Source organism: Ursus arctos, unplaced genomic scaffold (assembly GCF_023065955.2).
Source record: "Ursus arctos isolate Adak ecotype North America unplaced genomic scaffold, UrsArc2.0 scaffold_13, whole genome shotgun sequence".
Taxonomy (NCBI): Eukaryota; Metazoa; Chordata; class Mammalia; order Carnivora; family Ursidae; genus Ursus; species Ursus arctos.
In genome coordinates, this window is record NW_026622797.1 from 53,814,438 (window position 1) to 53,839,057 (window position 24,620).

A 24,620-nucleotide genomic window follows, 5' to 3' on the forward strand; every position below is an offset into this window, starting at 1 on the left:
GAAGGATGACAAAATGATCTGCCCTCCAACTTATAAAGATAAAAAATAGAAACTACGTTGTCATCTATTTATATAAAGTCTTCTGTTCATTGTAGGGTGATTCACAGTTGTAAAGATCATAACCATTTCCTGAGTTCCTGCAATGCTAGACTGGAAATACCATTTTAATTTTTACCACATTTTGTTTAAGGTAGCAACTGATCCCTACTTTCCATTTCATTAACTAGGTACTCTAACATGTCACTTTATTGTTAGGATTAACTAATGGGTTTTCCATTAAGAATGAGTGGGTTTATAGGCCATGTGGTTTTAGTAGGTGAAATTGTTTAACATCCTGTTATTAGTTTTCTGATTTATCTTAGAAATCCTTTAAGTTAATCTTAACACTTAGCCATTTTTTTCAGTGTTAAAAGATTTTTATCTAGTGCCTTGGGAACTTGGGGGGATCCAAAGGAAATGTAGTTATGATTATTGAAGCAGTGTGAGCATGGGGAAGACAATTTAGGCTTCCTGAATCTTGATGTGCTCTGTGTGTGTGTGTGTGTGTGTGTGTGTAGTAAGCTGTGACTGTTAACACTTTCATAGAGTTATATAATTGGGAAAATTTGGAAGCCAGGAAAGATTGAGAAACTTTTAACTTTAAAATATTATCTTTGGGTTATAACATTTGACATTATCAATTTGAGAATAGTCAGACTAACAGAAAACTTCAGGATACTATTTAAGAATTTAAGTTAGTAATACTTTCCTGTCAAATTTGTATCTCACTTTGCCAAATGGATCTTAAATTTTTAAAAATTGTCCAGCAAGTCTGAGATTATATGTTATAGTTTTGAAATAGATCTTAAAATATTTTGAGAACTGTGTATGATTGTCATAGCATTGTTACTATGTATAGAATATATTTCTGTAGTGAAGACCATTCAATAATATGAAATGAAGCAATATTTCACAATGCTAAGAAGCCTACTAATGACTTCCATATTCATTGACTCATTTTCCATAGTTATTGTTTTCCATAGTGATTTTTTTTAAAAGATTTTATTTATTTGACACAGAGAGAGACAGCCAGAGAGAGAGAGAGAACACAAGCAGAGGGAGTGGGAGAGGAAGAAGCAGGCTCCCAGCAGAGGAGCCTGTTGCGGGGCTCGATCCCAGAACTCTGGGATCACGCCCTGAGCTTAAGGCAGACGCTTAACGACTGCGCCACCCAGGCGCCCCTGTTTTCCATAGTCATTGACTCAGTTTTCAGTAATAGTTGATATATATGTTGCTTTGTATCTTATCTAAAGTTTTCTATCATTATTATTTATGGATATAGAAAACATCATAGATAAGCTTTGCAATGTTTTATTTTTAATTTTAAAAATTTATTTGAATCCTTTTTTAGCTGCTACCACAGTTAGAAATTGAAGTTATTTTCACAATTTTCTTTTTGGTATTGAGGCATGAACTTTCTGAACAAATCTTCAAAGGGACAAGTCTCTTGGTAAAAATACCTCAAGGTTGGAATTTAGTTTTAATGCATGTGTGAATGATGAAAGAAAAGATAGGTAAAAAGAGAAAAGTAAAGAAAGGCCTAAGATGACTTACTACTTTTTTTCCCCTCATTCTCTTTTAATTTTTGCTCTGTTCCTTTGCTGAAAACTCTTTCTAGAACTATCATTTTTACACAGATCTGGGTTTAAAAAAATATTTCTGGATTTTTCAAAATTTGCCTTTAATTTTTACACAGTGTCAGTCTTTAAAAGTAGGACTGCTGTTGGTTCAGGCTCAGTGCTCTCATCTGTGTGAGCAGCGGGTATCATTTCTTGCCTTAGGCTTCAGCTTGATCCAGTGTGTTGATTTTCTGGGTTTTAGCCCTTCTCATTTAGAGGCCAATTATTTCTTTTGCCTTTTGTTTCAAGAAGTTTTATGTTACCACCTGTTCTTTCTATTTTGGAAGTTTATTTTGTGATGTAAAACTAAAAGTTTTGCTGACATAAAAAGTTCTTTTTCATCTTTTACAGTGTGTTTAATGTTTTGCTCGTGAGGAGAATTAAGACATTTTCGGTGCACGTCGGTGTTTATGGCAGCTGGTGCTTCTTACCCTTCCTTTAAGCAGCTCAGGGATCCTGAATCTCTCAACTGCTGTGCCTAACCATGGAAAAGCTCTCTTTGGGGGGGGGGGGCAGGGGTGCTTATTTCAACCTCAGAGAGAGTATAATTAGTTTCTCACTCTGCTTACCTGTTACCTAGTATGTACTAACTAAATATTTGTTGAATGAAGGAAGTAGGTTTTTGTTGGTGATAGTAGGGACTTTTTGCTTTATTTTATTTTGTTTTCTGCTTTTTGATTTAATGTTACAGTGAAGAGTTCGGGCTGATGTAATTGTTTGCAAATTCAGTAAGTCAAATATTCTCAAAAAGAGAATGTTCTGGAAACCTGAAGAAAGGCTGAACATACAGCAGAGGAATTTGTTAGAAAATAATTGTAAAGAATTTCCTGGAAGAAAGATTACTTAAATATTTCCTAAACTTCCAAATATAGTTGTGGAATCTGTTTCTATGAAGTAAGATTTTAATATTTTAATCTTTAAAAGTAACATTTCTTTTGGTTGAAATATTGTAGGCATGGGTCTTTCTGAAGCACATGGTCTAATTTGTAGCATTCTGTGATCCTATAAGAAACAAAAAGTAGGATTAACTTTTACATTCATTTGCAGAAAGACAATTTATATTCTCAATAGGAATATTTAGCACCTGGGTGGCTCAGTTGGTTAAGTGTCTGCCTTTGGCTCTGGTTATGATCTCGGTGTCAGTAGGAATATTTAAAATAGTGTAGGAATGAAGGAGCATTTAACTGGTATCCTTGGCCGCCCTCCCCCCAACTGTTAATTTTTATTTGGGGTTAAAAATGTTTTAGCAGGTCTCCCCCCCCCGTTTTATTGAGATATAACTGACATATAACATTGCATAAGCTTAAGTTGTACAGTGTGATAATTTGATACATGTGTGTATTACAAAATGTTTACCACAATAAGGCCAATTAACATATCCTTCACTCACATTATTACCATTTTCCTGTTGTTATGGTGAGGACATTAACGCTTTACTTTTATAGCAGCATTCAGGTAAACAGTACAGTATTGATAACTAGTTATGGTATTGTGTATTAGATCCCTGGTAGCATGTCTTTTGTGATAGTATTTCTCCTTGTTAGAAATTACTGATTATTAGGGATGATGCATATATTTCATCTTCCTTAGTACTTAGTCCTTTTGTAGCTTTCGCGATTACATAATATTTTAAAAAGGAAATTTCATTTGCTGTTAATTTACAAAAGACATTTCATTATTCTTAAAAGGAATATTTTAAATAGTGTAGAAATAAGCAGTTTACTCTCTCCCTCCCTTTTTCTTTTTTAAGCTGTTACTCTTTAGTTGGAATTAAGAATTTGCTAGTCAGTATTTGATATTTACTAGTTATTAGAGATTGATTTTGTGTATATGTGCATGAAAACATGTATGTTATATATGTATATATATTACATACATGTTTTTAAATTTCTTACCATAAATTTTTAAAATCTGTGAATTACATGTAAAGAAAACAGTGCACTAAACTTTTTTTTTAAGTTTATTTATTTCTTTTAAAACCTCTGAACCCAATGTGGGGCTCCAAACTCGCAGCCCTGAAATGCTCCACTGACTGAGCCAGTCAGGCACCCCAAAACTAAGCTATTTATTAAGCTTTTAGGAATTCTCTATTTTTTAATTGAGCAAAGATTTATAATTGAAAATTGTTAACACATGAAAATAGTAAAGGTTGGGGGATTGTATATATAAAAGTAGTATATGTTTTTAAAGCTAAATATTTGAAAATTTTTAGAAGAGGAAAGATTGCTTATAAATTTTTCGTTAGATTTTAGTTTTACCTTTTTATTCCAAGGAAATAAATAAATGCAAATTAAATTTTTGCTATACGCAAAGTAATTGTTATTTATGTGGTATTCATATGTTTTTGTTACTTACCTTAGGCATTGCTGTCACATTAACTTGAGAAAATAGAAGTATCTAGAATAAATTTTCTCTTTTATATTATTTGTTTAACTATGTGAGTTTTTTTTCCTGGAGTTTAAGAATGATGTTTAAACAACACTTCTGTTTTTCTCCTAGCCTCTTGAATTGCTTTGGCACTCATTAGATGAATGGCTAGTTTTAATAGCTACAGAACTGATGAAAAACAAAAAGGACTCAACGGATATCACTTCTATTTTACTGAAACAAAAAGGCCAGGATCAAGATGGTACTTCCATTCCTCCATTTGAACCTCCAGGACCTGGGAGCTATGAAAATCTATCCACTGGCACAGGGGAATCTAAACCAGATGCTCTTGGAGGGAAACAGGAAGCCAGTGCAGACTGTCAGGATGTTATTTCTATGACAGCTAACCGGCTAAGTGCTGTCATTCAAGCTTTTTACATGTGCTGTTCTTGTCAGATGCCTCCAGGGTAAGAAGGTTTCTGCTTATTATTTCCTTTTCTGATAGATGAAGAAAAGCTTATGATTTTTTTGGAATTTCAGTAACAACAAATAATAATTTGTTGATTTTAGGTTCTGTTTTGATCTTGTTTTAGGACACTTATTGTACTAATCTTAAACTATTTGCATTATATAAGTTATTTAAGCATTATATAAGTTCTTAATATGTAGAATGGTGAATGTCACTTTGTGTAGGATCACTTAATTCCTTATTCAAAATGTAAAGAGCAGAGACATTTAAAATTTCAAGGTTTTTAAAAAGTCACTGTTCATATCCTCTATTAATGAAAAGTTATATATATATTTTTAGTCTTATAAATTGGGCATGCCTCGGTTTCTCAAATTTAGTCCAAACCCAGATCTTTTTTTTTTTTTCTGTCTAGAAGCCAGTTCAATTCTATACATTGTTATCAAATTTGCTGTATCACCAATTTCTGTGTGTTCTGATTGTTTTTTTATTCCCCACAGAATGACTTCACCCCGTTTCATTGAATTTGTCTGCAAACATGATGAAGTTTTAAAATGCTTTGTTAATAGGTAAGGCTTTCTTGGATTTATGGATTGCCCTTGTAGACTTTTCTTTACTTACAGTTTTGATCTCAACAGAAATAATGTTATTTCTGTTACTATTCAAAAAATGTTACATGACAAGTTAAAGTATGGTAGGTGTGGATTAATATTTTTCTTCTGTTTCAGTATCTGTTTATCTGAATTTGCATTTCACTTAATGCAACTCATTTTTCCTGTCCATTTAAACAAATTATATTTTTCTTTTAGAAATCCCAAAATTATATTTGACCACTTTCACTTCCTCCTTGAATGTCCTGAGTTGATGTCAAGATTCATGCATATCATAAAAGCACAGGTAGAGATTTCTCTTAATCTTGTTTTTTGTTTGCCTAATGAAAATTAAGTTTTTTAATTTGAATACTGTTTAGTGACGTAATTACACTGAGACATCTGCTGTAAGAGGAGTGACATTACCTTATTCTTTACTTTAGTATGTGGAATTACATTAGTATGTTACTTCAGTATGAGGAGCATTTTTTTTTTTTTAAATCTTAAAGGAAGTGTGTATTGAGTGCCCACTGTGTGCAAAGACAACAGAATACGTTGCCACATTTCCTGAAATGAGTTATTGGAGTGTTAGTCCTATAAGTCCTTGAGAAAAGAATTTTATTCCCAAAAGGATTTGGAAAATATAATATCCCTGTTGGAGATTTATAAAGCATATCAGTAGCTTGTTAAAAGGTTTTGAGAAACCCTCTACTAAAAATAGTGATTTAACTTTGTTAATCCTCCAAATTTATTTGGCCTGAGACCCTTTTCCCCGGCAAGGTTCATTCATCATATCTCATGTTTCATGGAGCATGCTAGGGAAAAGCTTGTTTGTTTTGCTACTTACCAGCTGTGTAATTTGGGGTACATTTCCAACATCCTTGAGCCTTGGTTTCTTCATCTATAAAATAGAGATAACGACACCAACCCCACAAAACTATTGTGAAGAATAAATTTTAAATAGTAACTGGATATATGTTCAATAAATGGTAGCTATTTGGAGATAGAAAGCATATGTCTTTTCTCTAAAAAGATCTTAATTCACTCTAGCAGGGGAGATAATAAATGTACCTATAAAAGTAATTACATTATTACCGAGTTGTTTAGGAGTTTAAGGGAGGAACACCTTGCTTCTGCCTGCTGTAGTAAAGGAAAATTGTGAAGACGAGGTGGATCTTATGCTGGACCTTGAAAAGCATTGCAGAATTTTGCTGGGAGTAAATGGGGAAGATGAACATTATAGCCAAGATATGGGCCAGGGCTTGTAAATGGAAGACTGTATAAAATTACAGTGGTTGAAGTAGAAATTTTGTGTAGGTGAGGAATGAGATATAATTCTGGAAAGGTAGGTCAGGGTCACACTGTGTTAAGCCTTGATTGCCTGATTGAAGATCATCTTTGTTTTTTAGGCTGTCAGCTGCCCCTGATAACTTTGCTTCAGGAGAATGATATGACCTTGGCAAAATTTTAGGAAATAATTTGTCAAAAGTGTAGGATAGACTGGAGGCTCTGGTTTGGTTACTAGTCATAAGATAGGTACTATAGGTGTTTTTAAATGTTTTTAGGGACACTGACCCTTTCAGAAGTTAAAGAATGCAAAGAACGAATTTTTATAAAATTATACACATGTATGTAGGTATCGTTTGGCATCTGTTAAAAAATGACAATGTAAAAGAGAAGGTAGTAATAGTACCTTATATTTATTAAATGTTAACTTTAGGTCAGTTACCATATATTTGCTTTACATAGATTACTTTCATAGCAATCATGCAAGATAGGTACTCTTTAACTGAAGACGTTAAGCAACTCGTTGAAGTCATTTAGCTACTAAGTGGAAGAATCAGAATTTAAGAGTCTGTGGGTTTTTTTTTTAAAGCTCATTGGGATCTTCAGTTAAGTCTTTTTTTTTTTTTTTTAAAGATTTTATTTATTTATTCAACAGAGATAGAGGCAGCCGGCGAGAGAGGGAACACAAGCAGGGGGAGTGGGAGAGGAAGAAGCATGCTCATAGCGGAGGAGCCTGATGTGGGGCTCGATCCCATAATGCCGGGATCACGCCCTGAGCCGAAGGCAGACGCTTAACCGCTGTGCCACCCAGGCGCCCCTAAGAGTCTGTTTTTTAAATTCATTTTCTTAATTTAAACTATGTGACTCCATTCTAGGACAAATGAGGTTATATGTGAAAGAAGCTTTTAGTTTTTGAAAGAGTTTGTTATTCTTAATATTATCTCTGCTTTTCAATTCTGTTTTCCTCTTTCCTTCCTGAACAATTTAGTCGAAAGCATCTGCATTAAGCTATCCACTTTTTTTTTACTCACAGAGGAGGTTTTGTTGCCTGACCAGGGTGAGGAGGGTGTTCACATGGACAATGGTGGCCTAGTGTGGGGTTTGGGACTTGGGTATGGTAAGGAGGTTGTCTCTGTAGAAGAGGGGCCCAGCATAGAGTATGTGAGTTGGAGCAGCATATGGAGGATGTCCAGTGTCGAGGATGGTGACAGTTGCTCAGAGCGGACTGAGAGAGCTGGAGTAGGGTAGAGGGCATCCATGCAGTAATGTGTCCATGTCAGCGACAGGACATTGGTTATATACAGTGGGGCAGTTCATCAAATAAGTAAGTATACGTGTTATGGGTGCCTGGTTTCTCACTGTTGGAGAAAGGAGTTACGAAATGGAGGAGAATAGAATGAACCATGTGCTGTTGGATTGGATTGGAGATATCAGTGTGAACTTGAAGTTTTCAGTGTAGATTAATAGATATGCAAACTTGGCACCCAGTTCTCGGCCCCTAAACACTGTTCTCAATTAACCAGAGCTCTTTGGAGAAATGGCTAATTTCAGGGCTGGGTCAGAGAAGGTACCTATGAGCCTGGATCCTCTTATTATGCAAGAAAGCTGTTCAAAGAGTGATAGGATTATGTCAGAATGACACAGAACCAGTTTGAATGGACTCCACTGGCCAAAGCTGAACAATTTGAATATCCAAATAAATGATGATGGCAAATAAATAAATAAAATTGGAATCCATAAATCTATACTGAAAAAAATTAATGAATAAATGGGAAGTTTGATGAGGAGTGGGGTGTGTTTATAGTCTCAAAGTATCTACTCACAGAATACTTAAGAATTAGAAAGATTAAAAACTACAGTGGAAAACTTGGCAGTGACCAAACAGACAGTTCAGCGTGCCTGCCGGCTGATAGGATGCACCGAGGAGGATGTGGCATCACTTCTTTGATATTCCTGCTAAAGATGTACACCCTGAATTTAATCATGACAAGAACGTCACACTAACTCCAGTGGAGGGACATTCTCCGCAATAACTGACCTACGGTTTTTAAAAGTATCAATCAAGGTCATGAAGGTTAAGAACACACTGAAGAGCTGTACCAGAGTGAGAGAGACAGGACAACTGAGAGCCATTCCTACGCTGTGAAGAACAGTATTAGGAAATGGGCAGAGCTTGACATAGGGGTCTAAGAATTAGCTATAGTAAGGTATCAGGGTTAATTTCTTGATTTTGATGGTTGTTATCTGGTTATGTAGGAGGATTCTCTTGATTATAAGAAATACACACTGAAGTATTTAAGGGTGACTGGACATCACGTTGGCAGCTTACTCTCATATCAGGGAAAAAATACTTTGTACTCTATTATTAGAAATTTTCTGTAACTTGGAAGTGGTTCACAAAAAAGACAAATAGAAAGTGTAAAAGAACAAAAACAATTACCTATGGTAAGGGATTGACTACTTCTTCTACCGGTGGCTTTCAGGTGGCCTGTAGTTAAAGGGAGAGACATTTTGTATTGCTGTGCAAATGCTATTAAGAGGAGCCTCTGTGATCAGTCTTGTTTTGCGAATTATTTTATGGAAGTGCAGGTACTCAGAAAGTTTACATACAAAGACATGCCCTTTGGTTTTTTAGGTATATATAAATGTGTGTGGATGTTTTGATCTTGCACATCTCTTATTAGCTTTTGAAGGTAACGTTGTGTACGTTTTAATGTTCCATTTGAATTACTTTAAAAAATGCCATTTGCTTTTATTTCTTGGTTCACATTTTATAGATAGTTTAATATCTTACAGTGGTGAGAAAGTTTTCTGTCATTTTCTGTCATGTTAAATAATTTTAATATTGTTCTGAGTGGTAATAAGAACACCTACTTATGGAGCATTCTGGGTATTGAGTATTTCCACATGTTACTTAACTTCTTGGTGCTGCATTTTTCTCTTCTGTGAAATGGGGATGATATGAGGCCCTTTTTCTCATAGTGTTGTGAGGATTATGTGTGAAAATGCATGTTAAGTGCTTAAAACAGTACCTGACTTATAGGCGCTTTAATAATTGTTAGCTAATTAATTATTGTAATTATGATTATGAAGTTCCGTATTTTCATTATTTCATTTAATCCTCACAGTTAGCCCTTGAAATAATTTCCCTATTTTACAGGCAGGAAAACTGAAGTTCTGAGAGGTTTAGTAATTTCCTTAAGATCACAAAACTAGTAGTGACAGAGCCAGGATTCCAAACCATGTTTATCAAACTTCAAAGCCCCTACTTAAATGCATTACTTCTGTGTAATGTTTTTTTCTCTCTTTTACCAAAATTTTAGAAATAATCAGCATTTAAACTGCAAGCACTTTATATTCTAGTTTGCTTATTAAAATTTATATGCCTAGTAGTTATAAAAACAGTGCTTTATTCAGAATGCAAAAGACTATTAGAAGTATGGATAAAATTATACGCTTAACTTTTTTTTATTTTTTGTTTTTTTTAAAGTTTATTTATTCAGGTACACCCAGTTGGGGCTCGAACTCATGACCCCAAGATCAAGACTTACATGCTCCTCTGACTGAGCCAGCCAGGCACCCCAGTACTTTTAACTTTTAAAAAGAGAACATTTATTCTTTTCTTACTGAAAGAAAATATATTAAAAGGCAGAAGTTAATCTCTTACCAGTTACCTTCATAATAATAGTATTTTTATTAAGAATTAATAAAGAGTGATGTTTAAGCCTTTTGAAGCAAAACTAATATTTAGTTTAACTCAGATGAAGAAACTTCCTGGTGTCCTACAAAGTGCCTGAAGGATAACCTTTTTGTGGTCTTGGATACTGGTCATATTTATTCCTTGAAACTCTGGGCTTTGTGGTATTACACCACCCTGCTCCTCCTCTGACTTTTCTAGCTGTGTGTGTCATTCACTAAGCAGATTCTCAGTTCTGACCTGTGGTCATAAACTCTTTTCTGGGTGTTTGTTCTGTATATCTTTAATCTCTTGAACAAAGGACCTTACCTTGTGTCCAACTTCAGCTTTGTTCATGACTCTATTTCCAGCGTTTCAGCTGTGGCACTTTCCAGTATTTATTTCCAACCACCTAGTAGTTGCATCCCAAGTAAACTGAAATTCGGAATATATAAAACCTCATTCATTATCTTTCCACCTGTGCCTTCTAGGAGTGTAGGGGTAGATTGTGAGGGGAAGGTTTTCCCCCTCTAAGCTGTTTCTGTCATTAAGTTCTCTCCCTAGAGATCTCTTACTTTCCATCTTTATTCAAAGTAGTAATGTCTTTCAGATTTCCTTTTTGTTCCTCTTTCATCCTATGACCAACTCCTTATCACCTAATACTTAATATTTTAACTGCTGCCTCCATGGTCTCGCTTTATACTGCAGCTACTCTCATTTTAATTACCACATTTATTATATTATCCCTCTGAACAAACACCTACAATGGTTCTTGTTTCCTTCGCTTGATTCTCAGGATCCATGATTATGTCCCCAGTGAACTTACACAAACTTAATTCCTTCATTCTGTGAAGGGATGGGACTCTGTTTATGGCGGTTACCCTCACTGCACCTTCCAGGGAGACACAGTTTTACCTTCTGTGCCTTTTTCCTTGACTCCCTGAGCCTGGTGTGCTCTCTTCTCTCCCTTTTTGAGCAAGTCTTACCCAGCTTTATGTCCTGGTTCAAACTGAGACCCCCTGAAAGCTTTGTACTCTCCTCATCTGCACAGTCTCTCAGTGCTTAGGGCACTATACCATGATAGTGAAAGTCTGTACTTCACCATTTAGAACTTGATATTATGTACATATTGTTTGTTCTGTGTTAGTCTTACCTCTTTAACTGTCTTAAATAGTTTTAAACAATGAAATTGAGGTTTTTAAAGCTCTTATGTTACCTGCAGTGTTGGCACTTATTAGGCATGCAGTACTTCCTGATTAATTTAGAAGTAACAAGTCACTTGCAGTTTGCAAATGACCAAAAGGTAGAGACTTCTTTACTGTTCAAGAAATCTTATTTTTCAGTTTTTGGGGAGGAGGAAGGGAAGAAAACAGGGTAGTAGTTCCTTTCTAGTTGCCATATATATTCTGTTGTGTGTTCAATCTCAGCTTATCAATAACCAGTGCTGTGGTTGGACCAGCTGTTGTGGTTCTGAGTGATACCTTTCAACAATAACCATCAGGAGACTTTGAAAATATAAAGGTCTATTACTTACAGGACCTGGAAATTACTCAGCATACCTGGGGCCACATAGTGAGGGCATGGGTAAAGAAAAAGAGCACGAGTGAGCACTCCAGAGCTGGGGGTTCTGCTTTTATGGGGTTGAGGTGGGGGCCTAGGGTTTTGAGGGCTCACTCTTTATTGGTGAATTTAAAACATAAGAGCAGGAATTTAAAGCACGGGAAGAGAAAAATACAAATGGCCCAAATAGTTACTACAATTAACCAGGATCTCTTGGTTACAAAGGTAACAAAGGAACCTCCATGTGGTGAGGTAGACTGGCTCTTTATCTAGTTTTGTGGCTGGCAGTGTGTTCCCCACCCTCCTCCCTTTGCCCCAATCCCCCTCCTCCAGATAGCCCATCTTTGAAGTGGCTGCCACAGCAATCAAAGTTTAAGTCAGGCACCTGCATTATGAAAAGGAAAAAAACCCAAACAACTGTCAGTGTTTAGACACTCTGAGGCATTAGAGTCAATGGTGAGGACCTTAACTGCCTGGGTAGCTGATATGCTAAAAGTCCATTGCAGGGCATTTTGTAACCCAGAATGTGCACATCTAAACAGAATTATAATAGCAAAACTTAATAATTATACAGGCAGTAGTCTGAAATCCAGTCTGTAGCTATTGTCCCAAACTTGAAAGGTCCAGCCATGAAAATAGGTCAGTTAATTAAACAGTTGCATCTCATTTCAGGAGGCGGTCTTGCAAGTGGATTTCCAAAGTTAGGCCTGTATTTGCGAGAAATCAGGTATTTAATAAGAGGCATTTCTATGGAAACAAAGGAAAAATAAAGGCTAATGGTCAGAGTAAATTATAAACCAAATCTGGATCCTGAGGGCAGGATTTCTAGATGTTAGGCTCAAAGCAGCTTGGCAGTTTGAGTTTTTCTGATGGTGCCATCAGGTATTCAGGTAAACTTGCTGTTACCCACACAGCAATAGGCACAAAGATTGTCTGTATATGAGGTGTTGTGATGATTTCTCTGAAGTTTATATCAAGTTGTTCTATTCTAGCTCTCATAGCTTTAGGAAAAAGGCACTTTTAAGTTCTCTGTGATTCCAAGTCAGAGGGTGGGAGAAAAATTGGGAGTGTTAGTTTGGAGAGTTGTAACCAAATACTGGAAGAAACTAGAAGAATTCGTGATCTGGTTCAGTTTACAGGTAGAAAACAAAACCTCAAGGACAATTAAAAACACTAAAATCTGATATCCACAAAGATATATTACTGAAACATAATTTGTTCTCTCTATAGTCATTCTTATTTCTATCAGAGATAAGGAAAATAAGGCTGAAGTGTTTGTAAAGTAAGTCCAGTCTCTTTAAACTTGGTCTGCTTATTTACGTAAGTGCAGCATGAATAGCAGTTGATCATGTAGACTCTTTTAAGTCATCTTTGCTGGAATTTTTCATAAGGAATCTCAGATTGAACTTTTAAAAAGCTGCTCAAGATGGGGAAGCCAAGCCAAAGACTTGATGTCAGACTTCATCTATAATACCTATAGATTTGGGTGAATTCCTCATTTTTTGAGGTTCTTAAAATATTCTGATGTTCCTGGGCCGGCCAGGAAGTGACCTTCCTCACTCACCTGGTAAGGCTGCTGGGAACCCTAGAAGTGAGTTACCAGACTGATTTTTCCTAAGGGGCTTGATTGGTTCCATAAAGTCAGCCTTATTTTTTTAAAGCTGCTGGGTCATATCTGAATCTATGCATATCTTTCTTAAATATGACATTACATTCAAAGCCTTGGTGATGTAACCTGTGTTTCTAGTTGTGTCCTGGTACAAGGAGAACAGATTCTCAATTGAAATTATGCAAATAACTATACTGCTGTGAAAATACAAGACTATTCACTGAGAGTTTCCAAAATCTGGAGGAATCAGATGTGGGGTGGAAATAAGTGATTGTTTCATCTTGGTTCACAAAGGTATACTTTACCAAATTGCTGTAAGTCATAGCTATCTTAAGAGAAAAGTTTCTTTAAATCCAGAAAACAAAAGATTAAAGAACCAGCAGTATTTCAAACAAAACTCGTAAAAAATTATAATCATTCTCATCAGTTCATCCAGGCCTAGTGATTCTTTTTTTTTTTTTTTTTTTTTTTTAAGATTTTATTTATTTGACAGAGAGAGACAGCCAGCAAGAGAGGGAACACAAGCAGGGGGAGTGGGAGAGGAAGAAGCAGGCTTCCAATGGAGGAGCCTGATGTGGGGCTCGATCCCATAACGCCGGGATCACGCCCTGAGCCGAAGGCAGACGCTTAACGACTAAGCCACCCAGGCGCCCCAGGCCTAGTGACTCCTGATCTTGATCTTCTCTTAGCAGTTTTATGAATCTAGTTTTTCCTTAGAGTTTTGTCATTTCTTACCCAGTTCATTATATGATCTGAAAGTTAACAGAAACGTGGGCTTGTCAGAGTCCTTTTCAGGAATCTCCTTGAAGACGAAGCATTTGTGCAAAAGCATCAGAGTGAAACAGTAACTGTCTATAAATGATAAAAGACTTAAAAATGCCCATGTTTAAAGTTCCGATGAGAGTTAATTATAACACAACTGACAAGGAAATTTGACTATTTCTGTGACATTTTAAGATGATAACTAGAATGGTGACTGATAATACTTCGTATCAGATTTTTAGGAATTTGATAGAATTTCTGGAACACTTATATTAATAGCATATATCCATACACAGATATCCATAAGGAAGGGTTAGCATTATTTCTTATTTGACATTGCTTCTCAAATAATTTTACCTATCAAATAAGCCTAATTAATTCAGTGTTTCTCTTTTTTATAAGGAGAGTGAACAGATCTTTTGAGATGTTCCAGGGTTCTCTAGAAAATCCCAGAGTTATTTCCAGGTCACAAAGACTTTATTTAGAATTTGATTTTCGGAACTTAGTCAAAAACATCAAAAGGTTTTGCACACTTGACTAAATAGGATCACAGATAATTATGAAACAGTACTTAATTATCTACTTCGCTAAACTGACAAAAGATTTTAAAGGCATATCCCGAAGATTACATAGTTCTAAGCAAAATTCAGCTCCTTTAATATTGAAAAGACTCAGTTTGCTTAAGTAATCAAAGACCCGATTAAAACAGCATGAAACACATGTTGATTATTTTGATAAAACATAGAATCTTTGCCTTCTAGCTAGATTACTTAAAAGGTAAGGCAAAACCTTTCATAATCTGTTATCAAGAGCTGACCAATACTCCCAAGAAAACTTTGTCCTTTTAAGAGGAACGAAAACTATAAAAGCGTAGTATTGATATTAAAGCTTATTAAAAAAAAAAACCCTTGTAACAACAATTTAGTTTTAGCTAACTCAGTTACACAAGGTAAAATTTTTTATCTTTCTTCTCAACTTTCTATACCATTTTGTCCTTTATTTTCCTCTTTCCCATTCTGAAATAACCAGTTTTACTTTAGGACAAATTTACTTTCTTTTCCCTTAACAAAAATGTATCTTCATACCTCATACCTTCTCTTAGCTAAAGACACATTCTACTTTCTTGCATGCAGAGATGTTTCCCATATTATTTCTAATAGTTGTAATTACATGTATTAATTAGGACTCTTAGCCCTTAGAAGCCTTAATTTCTAACAAAAAGCAAGAAGTAAAATTTGTGAAGCAAGAAGTACAATTTACACCAGCATTCTTTACACTGGCAAATTTATGAGTATATTTTGTAATTTCTATCAACATACATTTCCTCGTAGTACAGCTTTTCAGTGTGTCAGAAGACGTGCTTACTAACAGGCCCAAATATCTTTAGTTCCTCTGTAATAAGAGGTCAAAAGTGGTAAACTTCGACTTGTTTTGCAATTAATGTTTCAGTATTTTGTATTTTATCTTATTTTGAAATGATTTAGACATTCAATGAATTCCCTTCTTTTAACTCGCAAAATTCTAGGGGTGGAAGTTAACAATTTTAGAAACTAGTTTTAAGTAGACATATCATAACACATAATCATTGCTGGAAAGTTTACCTAGAAACTCTTAACCCATTTAACATTTATCTAAATCTCTTGATCCCAACAATTATGTTTAGATGACCCATGAAAAACTTCATTAGATAGCATCATCCCGTTATTTTTCTTGCTGACAGATTTTGTAATAGAGATAACATGAATTTATTTGACTAGTACACCCCAGTAGAATATGTTTTTAATCTGCATTTTATTTAACATAACTAGTTATAATTAATATGATCTCTGTTATATTTCATATATATATGTGTAAAATATAATTATGTTAATTATTGATTATTCTATGTAGATTAATAACATATAATCTGCATTATATTAAATATATATATATATATATATATCTCCGAAGACATACTTTTTAAAAATCACACCAAATTTAAACTAGCTTTTATTTCCCAAAGATCAGCGCAGATCATGTGAAGTTGTAAATATTTGGGTTAGTTTTGGGAGCGCCTGGGTGGCTCAGTTTGTTAAGCATCTGCCTTCAACTCAGGTCATGATCCCAGGATCCTGGGATTGAGCCCACGCATCGGGCTCCCTGCTCATTGGGAGTCTGTTTCTTTCTCTCTCTCTCTGCCCCTCCCCCTGTTTGTGCTCTCTCTCTGTCTCTCTCAAATAAAATCTTAAAAAATATATATTAGTTTCAATTGTTTTGAGTTTTAAGAATACTTAATTCATAAGTGCTTATTTTTAAGCCAATTAAGTAGAGCCTTTTATATATTAATTTTGGCAGTACCATCTGGAGGTTGAGAGAAGAAAATCACATAACATATCCTTAGACACATAAACATGCAGACAGACAGAGACCTATAGCTTAAATTCCGGCATTCTAGTCATGAATCAGGTACAGCAATATAAAACTCGCTAGTGTTTAAGTAACAGCTGAATCTAAATTGGCAGACAGAGTAAGTTAAGGTTGCCTGTTCCAGTGGCTAAAGGTTTTTACTAATATCTGTGGAGAAGACTTTTAAGATTTGTATTTATCTTAACAAATAATCTTAAAGAGGCTGTGGACTAGAGTTTGGGCAGAAGAACTTTTATAGCATTTTGTATTTTAAAAGGCCTCTTTCCCTTCTTTTTTTCCTTTAGTCTTAGCCAATCATGGGCAGAGTTTTAGTTACCACCTGGGATGTTTACTTTTCAAAGACACTGTAGGATTTACATCTTCAAGGGACAGAGAAAGGATGTAAGTTTTCTCGTAGGAGTTCTAGTGCTTTTTCGATGGTTTCCGAGGTCACAGTAAAATGTAGTAGTGCCACCCTGTAATTAGGGGGAATGCCTAGTAAAAATAATTCTCTAGCCTCAAGGTCAGATGAGGCCTCTTCAGGTTGAAAACGAAGAAGGGGTTATTTGGATCACTGTGGTCATGGAAATGATGAACCCATTGGACCACGGGAATTTTGTGTAGGAAGAGATGGGCTTCCTCTGTGAGCCTTAGCAGTGATCACTGTGAATGGAAGGATGGGTACAGTGCCAGGCAGTGTATATCCAAGTGAGGAGGGGGAGGGCTCAGGTATGAGTATCAGTGACTCTAGTGTCCTTTGTCTTCCCATTTCCTTCTTCCTCCTCAAGAGAGGCCTCGATAACCCTGTCTGCTCTGCCCTTGGCAGCAGGAACACCTCATGAGGTGTGCTTGTAGTTATGCTCCCGTTCCGCAGAAAGCTGAGGGGCCTCAGCAAATGTGCTGTCTCAGGAGGAATGAGCATTATAGTTCAGATGGATCTTTAAGAGAGTTATGGATTTTAGGGTTTTTAGAGATGGCAGCCAGTTGACGCGTTTTGGCCGCCATGAGTAACACTTAAGAGCCTGTTCCAAACAAACAAGAAAACCTGTAATAACCAATTAGTTCCCCTCTCTCCTTCCTGCTGCATAAAATATTTAAGAAAGGTTTGAATTTCAGTTAATGTATAGCTTTTGATCTCAATTTCTTCTTCTTGTTTTTATCCTGTTACCTTAATCTTACTGGAAAGTTGTTGTTACCAGAAAATTTTGGATGGTTTCACTGTCAGCCCTCTTTGTAGGTGGCTGCTTTTCTTTTCAGGGTGTCCCAAAAAGCCTCTTCTGGATGGAAGTCTGCCTTCAGTAGCATGATAGGCACGGAGTCTTTGGGAAAAGTCTCTAGGCCTCTGGAGCATAAACCAGAGTCTTGGCATTTCGGCATACATAATCGAGAAACACCTAAGGAAGCATCTGTGGGGTATTACATTTATCAAGGAGCTAGTGTATCTCCTTAGGGTTCTTAATTGTTCAGGACATTTATATTCGTCCATTAATTTTTTAGCAATACCACACCAGGGATTGGACCGGTAGTATCCTATTGGGTCAGGGGACAAGTAGCAATGGTAGTGAGTGAAGTGCTGACACAGAGACTGTAGGCCTCTGTTGTACGTTCCCTCTGTGGTGCCATTGGCTTCCAGTTGCAAGGCTATTTCTCTCTTCTGGGTTAGGACATGTAATTTGGGCACAACCCACTTGACTCAGTGATTGCAAGTAGAAATTTCCAATCCTCCTCACCTAAGGGAATCATTTCTATCTACCTTTAGCCCAGAACCCTCCGAGGGCAGTGACAGTAGCCTTGTAGTCTAATCCACCCTCCCTCGCTCTCCTTGGCTTTGGAGGCCCCTTGTACACATTAATAGTCAATTAAGACCTTTATAATTAGTAGTTTGATCATCTCATTAGACCATATGGCCTTGATCATGCTGCTCTGGGGATATTCTTGAATTATTATGGCATCTGTGACCTTTTAGGTTGGATATTGCAGGCAACACATGACAGAGGCAGTGTGTGAAAGCACATAGCAGCATGGCAGATCCCAGCTAAAGGGTCTCCTTTCTCAGACGGTGAGTTTGGCATTTAGTAGACAAGTTGCAGGTAAAGGCATTCCCCTTGGTTAATTGCAAGAGCAATCATGCAGTCCTTCTGACTATGCCAATTGTGTGTTGGTCTCAGCCTGTCGATAACCAGTCTTGTGCCTAGACCAGCCCTTGTGGTTCTTACCATGATTGCAAGATGCCCTTCAGCAATAATCACAGGAAACTAAAAAAAATAAAGGTTTATTACTTATGGGACCTGGGTATTACACAGCACACATGGTGGAGGAGGGAGAGTGGGAGAGTGCATGATAACGCACATGGGCCTGAGGTTCTGCTCTTAGTGGGGTTGAGGTTGGGGCCTCTCGTTCACAGGCTCACTATTGGTGAATTTAAAACGTAAGAGTGGGAATTTAAAGCACGGGAAGAGGAAAGACAACAAGTGGGCCAAATGGTCAGTTATGTAAATCAACCAAGATTTATAAAAAAGAGGAGCCCTCTGTGGGAAGGTGGCCTGGCTGTTTATCAAGTTATGTGGCTAGCATTCTGTTTATTTGAGATGACCATCTTTGAAGTAGATGCCTCTTTGAAGTGGTTGCCTTGGCAATCAAAGCTTAAGTTAGGCACTTATAATTAAATTAAGAAAAAATACTCCAGTTGTCAAGGTTTACACTACATATTCAAAGGATAGAAATACGAATAAAATTAGATAGGGGCACCTGGGTGGCTCAGTTGATTAAGTGTCCAACTCTTGATTTTAGCTCAGGTCATGATCTCAGCCCTGTGTCAGACTCTGGGCTCAGTGCGGAGTCTGCTTGAGATTCCCTCTACCCCTTCTGCCCCTCCCCCAGCTCTCATACATGCTCTTTTCCTCTCTCTCTCTCTCTCAAAAAATAAAAGAAAGTTAGATCTAGAAGATTATTTTCATGAAAAATTAAATGTAACATGCAATGTAATTTTTCTGGATTTGGAAATTTATTCTTACAAGCATTGTTGGTCTTAAAAGAAATTGGGAGTAAATGTCCTCAGTTACATATCTGATATTAAGTTTTCAGATACAACCTTCTAATTTATCAAGTCTTTTCTGTTAAAAATGGGAATTAAAAAAAATACTGTATTTGTAATCAAAGTATTTCAGCTAAGATCTGCCTTTTTGTGAATAGTTTTTGAGATGTTAGAACATTATCTAGAACTATTTATTATAAATAAATGTCTAAGAATGATTATTTGTAGAAAGGGCATTAGCAGGCTCATTAGGTAATCTGATAGGTAACTGAAATACTGCTAACATATTTTACTGTTATTTGTTGGGGTAGCCATTTAAAGATCGCTGTGAATGGTTCTATGAACACTTGCATTCAGGACAACCAGATTCAGACATGGTGCACAGGCCAGTGAATGAAAATGATATCCTGCTGGTTCACAGAGGTATGTTTAAAAAGAAACTGATGTGTGTGAGGTACAAAATATTAATTATTGTAAGTTTTAATACATAAAATTAACCAATGCTACATATTCAGATTCTATTTTTAGGAGTAGCTGTGAAGTTGTGTCAAAAGCAAATTGTGCAAAGCTAAAGCAAGGAATTGCTGTGCGGTTCCATGGAGAAGAAGGCATGGTGGGTATAAAAAGAAGTGCTGCTAAGTTCACTAGATATAAAACATTGAAATGCACTTGAATAAAGTTTGGTATATAATTGATAATGGAAGAAACTTGAAATGCTTATAATTTATTATTATTCAGAAAAAAGTTCCCCATATATTTCTGATGATACTTAATTTTATTTTCTTGAAATCAGGGTCAAGGTGTTGTGCGTGAGTGGTTTGATATTCTGTCTAATGAGATAGTCAATCCTGATTATGCATTGTTTACCCAGTCAGCTGATGGTAAGTTGTATAGTCTACATTACTTTTTCTGTGTCTTGTCATATTCTCAAACTACGTCAGTGCATTTAATCCTTTGATTCCCATAGTAATCCTGTGAGCAAGGTGTGGGATATTCCCATTTCCTAGAAAAGAAAGTTGAAATTCAGAGTTTTGTTAACAAAATTAACGAGTAGTGGGATCATGAGTGGAACCTGATTCAGTCTAGCATTCTTTCCTCTAGACAGTTGGTCTCAAATATTTGTCTCAAGGGCCAGTGCTGGCTCTAAGAAAGTTTTCATCGGTCCTTTGTAAAGTAAAACTAGATTTATATAATTTAAGGATTGTCCTTAGACTACTTTTTTGAGTTAAAATTTCCTTTTATGAAATAGTGGTAGTAGATGGATTTAGAAAAATACTTACTTGGAAAAATTAAAATTTGCTAACCCTATTTGAGTTTCCAAGTCTTAAAATTTGGTCATAAAAAACAGAGTCTAGAAATCATGGTGTTAAATCTCAACTTATAATCTATGTATAGTAACTTAGTTTTCAGTCCTTTTAAAAGATAAAACCTGGCAACTAAAAAGCTCCTAATATCTTATAAAACAAACTATTTGTTGAAATGGTGCTTTTGACGCGCACAATTCTAATTTGATATTGTAGGCTGAATGGAAATGGTTACCGCCTCACCTATGTGGAGAATACTTGACAGTTCTCTAGCTTAAGAAAGACATATACAAGTGAAGGCGGGATTTCAGTTTTAAAATGCTTTACACAGTTGTTTTCATTTCCTGAAGATCTTTTCTTTCCCAGTGTCTAAGTTTTTTTTATAAGGAGAGAGTACATCATTAATTGTACTTTCTGATTATCTGCAACCAAACCAGCAGGCACGTCTGCATTGCATAAAGATGACTGTAGGAGCAGCAAGGGGGTGGCGGGCTGCAGTGATGCTACGGCGCTGCAGGTATTCACTTGTGCGATGGGCTCCTCAGTCACACATGGGGTATTTGAAGTTATTGAGGACTATGTGACTGCTTTAATTTATGACTTCTGATTATTTGCTCTGAGGTGAATTTGGTGTCCTTTGTTGTTTTTATGACAAGTTTGATGAGGTACTGGGTTCAGTTAGGCCTAATCTTTGAAGCAAGATTTAGCATGGAGCATTATATTTTAGATTTATTTCATTACTTTGTCGTCCCTTATTCTGAGTCTGCCTGTTTAGTTTCATACCTGAGAAACAGATTTGGTGTGGAATTATGAGTCGAGGTAATTCCTCATACTATGAATATATTAGCAGGGCATCTGCTGAAGCACAGAGATCATAAAGGTTGTGATGTTTTCCTATTTGTAAGCCATATAACTTTTCTCTTTGGGATCACAGTATTTATAAATTAAAATCTTGGTGAAATATGTCCTGTTCTTACGTTTAGTTGACATGAAGGGAATTATATTAAAATTTTGAATTAAAGATTCCTACATTTGGGAAATGTGTGGGTAGTCCTCGTGTCTATAATTTCTTTAAAACTTGCTTTCTAATTAAATTAAGATGCTTACTGTAGAGTTTGGCCTTTGGTGTCACACTGGATGTGAGTCCTGGCTCTGGTCTTCTTGTTGTTATCATCTTGGGCCAATAAATGTAACCTTTCTGGACCTCAATTTCTCCATTTGAAAATGGTGAGAACGTATGTTTTGTAATGTGGTGAGAGAGAAATCAATTAGCTGTTATGTAAAAAAATGCTTAGCCTAGTACCTAAGAAATACAGAAAGCACATAGAAAGTAGAAATAATTATTAGAAGCTATTATGATATGGAAAATGATATTTTCTTGTTCACTGGGATTTTTCAGAGGCGATGAAAATAGCTGTGTCATATTTACATTTATTTTTGAACTTAGAACCTAAACTTTGTGTTCTAAGTAGTTTTTAAGTTAAAAGCTATTATTTCTTTCCTGAAGATTTTTTCCCTGTTTGTTTCCTTATTTATTTTTTGGTTTTGATTTCTCCTTATCTGTTCTTATTAATAACCTAAATATCCCAGAAAGTTCTTAGCAAAGGAATTATAAATCACAGACCTAGGGGTGGAAAGTTGAGTCATCAGAAATCTTTGCTGATTGATTCATCAATAACCCTAAGCATTCACTATTTTATTTTATTATTTTTTAAAAATATATTTATTTATTTATTTGAGAGAGAAAGCCCGTGCCTGTGCACACACACACAAGTGAAGTGGTGGGGAGAGGCAGAGAGAGAGGGAGGAGCATAGTCCCCACTGAGCGGGGAGCCTGATGCGGGGTTCGAGCCCAGGACTTTGAGATCATGACCTGAGCCAAAGGCAGGCACTTAACTGACTGAGCCACCCAGGCACCCTAAGCATTCACTATTTTAATAGGTAAAAAATATTTGTGACTATTCTTAGATTATTTGTATTTTTGGAATTATTGTTATGTTTGTCCTGGAAGTCTTTCTTCATCTCACAAAACTTTTCTTTGACTTTTATTACCCAGTCCTACCCATGACTGGGAATGATTCTCAAAAGGTTCTTGACAGTGAATGACCAGCTTCATGTAGCCCTTTTAAGTCATCAGTCATAAGCTTTCAAATTTGTACCTTATATCTAAGTAAACTGGACATGGCAATGTAGTCTAGTGCCAACAGTGAGAAATCAAAGACCAGTAACGCACGAAGTGAATTATTGTCAAAATATGTATACTAAATGACCAAACATCTCATTTTCCAAAACTTTCTGCTTTTCCTTTATTTTCTCTTTGGATACTATTTCATTAGATTTAGAATTTATTCTTTTAGTGTATCTAGAAGAGTAGCAAATAGCATGAGCTCAATAAATATTTGTTGAATGAATGAGAGTTGACTTCGGAGTTAGTGATCATCATAGAAAAATACAAAAAGAGTTCTTCAAAGTTCAGGTCTTGGTATTAGGTTTTTCTGTTGTACTAGATTTTTTTTTAGACTTTTGTTTTCATTGTGATCAAATATGTAACATAATATTTACTATTTTAACCACTTTAAAGTGTACTATTCACTGGCATTAAGTACATTGACAGTGTCGTGTAACCATCACCACTATTTATTTCTAAACCTTTTTTCATATAGGTGGAATCATACTAGGTTTTGGCAGTAATTGCCAATTAACTATTGCCTTTGCCATTTTTACTTTTATACCTCAGTGGTACTTATTTAAGGTTGATTATTTGTGGCACACCTAGGTAGCCAGTTGGATAAGTGTCCAGACTCTCAGTTTCGGCTCAGATCATGACCTCAGGGTTGTGAGATTGAGCCGTGAGTCAGCCTCTACGCTCAGTGGGGAATCTGCTAGAGTCTCTCTCTCCCTCTGCCCCTTCCCCTGCTTGTGTGTGCTCTCTCTCTCTCTCTCTCAAATAAATAAAATCTTAAAAAAAAATAAAGTTGATCATTTGTTATGAGGAATAATTGGTTGACTTGTGGATTTAGGTGATTTTCTGATAACTGGTAAAAGGCATCAAGTTCATCACTTAAGAACAGTTGTACATTTAAAATTTTAGTTATTCTCTTGTAGTTCTGTATTCTATAAGGAGCAAAAAGTAGTGAAAATCTACTGCACTGGGCATAGATAGATGAATGAAACAATGCCTGTCCTGATTCACAGCCTAGTATTTCTACATTGCTGAGGAAAACATGTTATATGTATTATCTTTTAATATATTATTTCCAGGATCTCTCTGACACATCTTCCAACTACTTTCAGTTAAAAGTATTCTAAAATTTTCTCTCTGCAAAGACTTGCTCTGATAAGTATGTGTGAATTAATGATTATCTTCTGACAATTCCATTGTCTGTTATATATTCCACAAAGAATGTTCTGGTGGAAGTTTATGCATAATGTAACCTTGGTTTTGCTGAATTTGTATATGAACTGATTTATCTGCATTGAAATGATCTTTCTTCTGCATCTAGATTCTTAGAAATAAATTACTTTGTATTTATTTTAATAGGAACAACTTTTCAGCCTAATAGCAACTCCTATGTAAATCCTGATCATTTGAACTATTTCCGGTTTGCTGGGCAGATTTTGGGATTAGCTTTGAACCACAGGCAGCTGGTCAACATTTACTTCACAAGATCATTCTATAAGCACATTCTTGGTATGGCTCTATTGTTATTTCCAAAAGCATTTATTGGAAGTGTTTTTCTTAGACTCTTTAGGAAAAACTAAGTAGATAAATGGTGGCATTTTGATTGATGTAATTTTTATTTCAATTGGAAACTGTATGTAAGGATTTGGAAGCCTGAGGGAGGGAAAAAAATCTACTTTTTTGCTAAAAAAAGTTGTTTATCATTTTAGCATGTATGTATGTTTATGCTAAGAATGTGTT

General features: G+C 35.9%; 1 protein-coding gene across 5 annotated transcripts in view; it reads left to right on the plus strand.

Moving 5' to 3' along the window:
• HACE1 (HECT domain and ankyrin repeat containing E3 ubiquitin protein ligase 1) overlaps nucleotides 1-24,620 on the plus strand; it is a 100,423-nt gene that overhangs the window by 49,725 nt on the left and 26,078 nt on the right. For all 5 annotated transcript variants that reach the window (XM_044388850.3, XM_026511728.4, XM_026511729.4 and 2 more), the window contains 7 exons: nucleotides 4,158-4,492; nucleotides 4,992-5,060; nucleotides 5,301-5,388; nucleotides 19,706-19,817; nucleotides 19,910-20,007; nucleotides 20,188-20,275; nucleotides 24,240-24,389. In XM_044388850.3, the coding sequence (XP_044244785.1) occupies nucleotides 4,158-4,492; nucleotides 4,992-5,060; nucleotides 5,301-5,388; nucleotides 19,706-19,817; nucleotides 19,910-20,007; nucleotides 20,188-20,275; nucleotides 24,240-24,389 (940 nt within the window). The remainder of the gene's footprint in view (nucleotides 1-4,157; nucleotides 4,493-4,991; nucleotides 5,061-5,300; nucleotides 5,389-19,705; nucleotides 19,818-19,909; nucleotides 20,008-20,187; nucleotides 20,276-24,239; nucleotides 24,390-24,620) is intronic.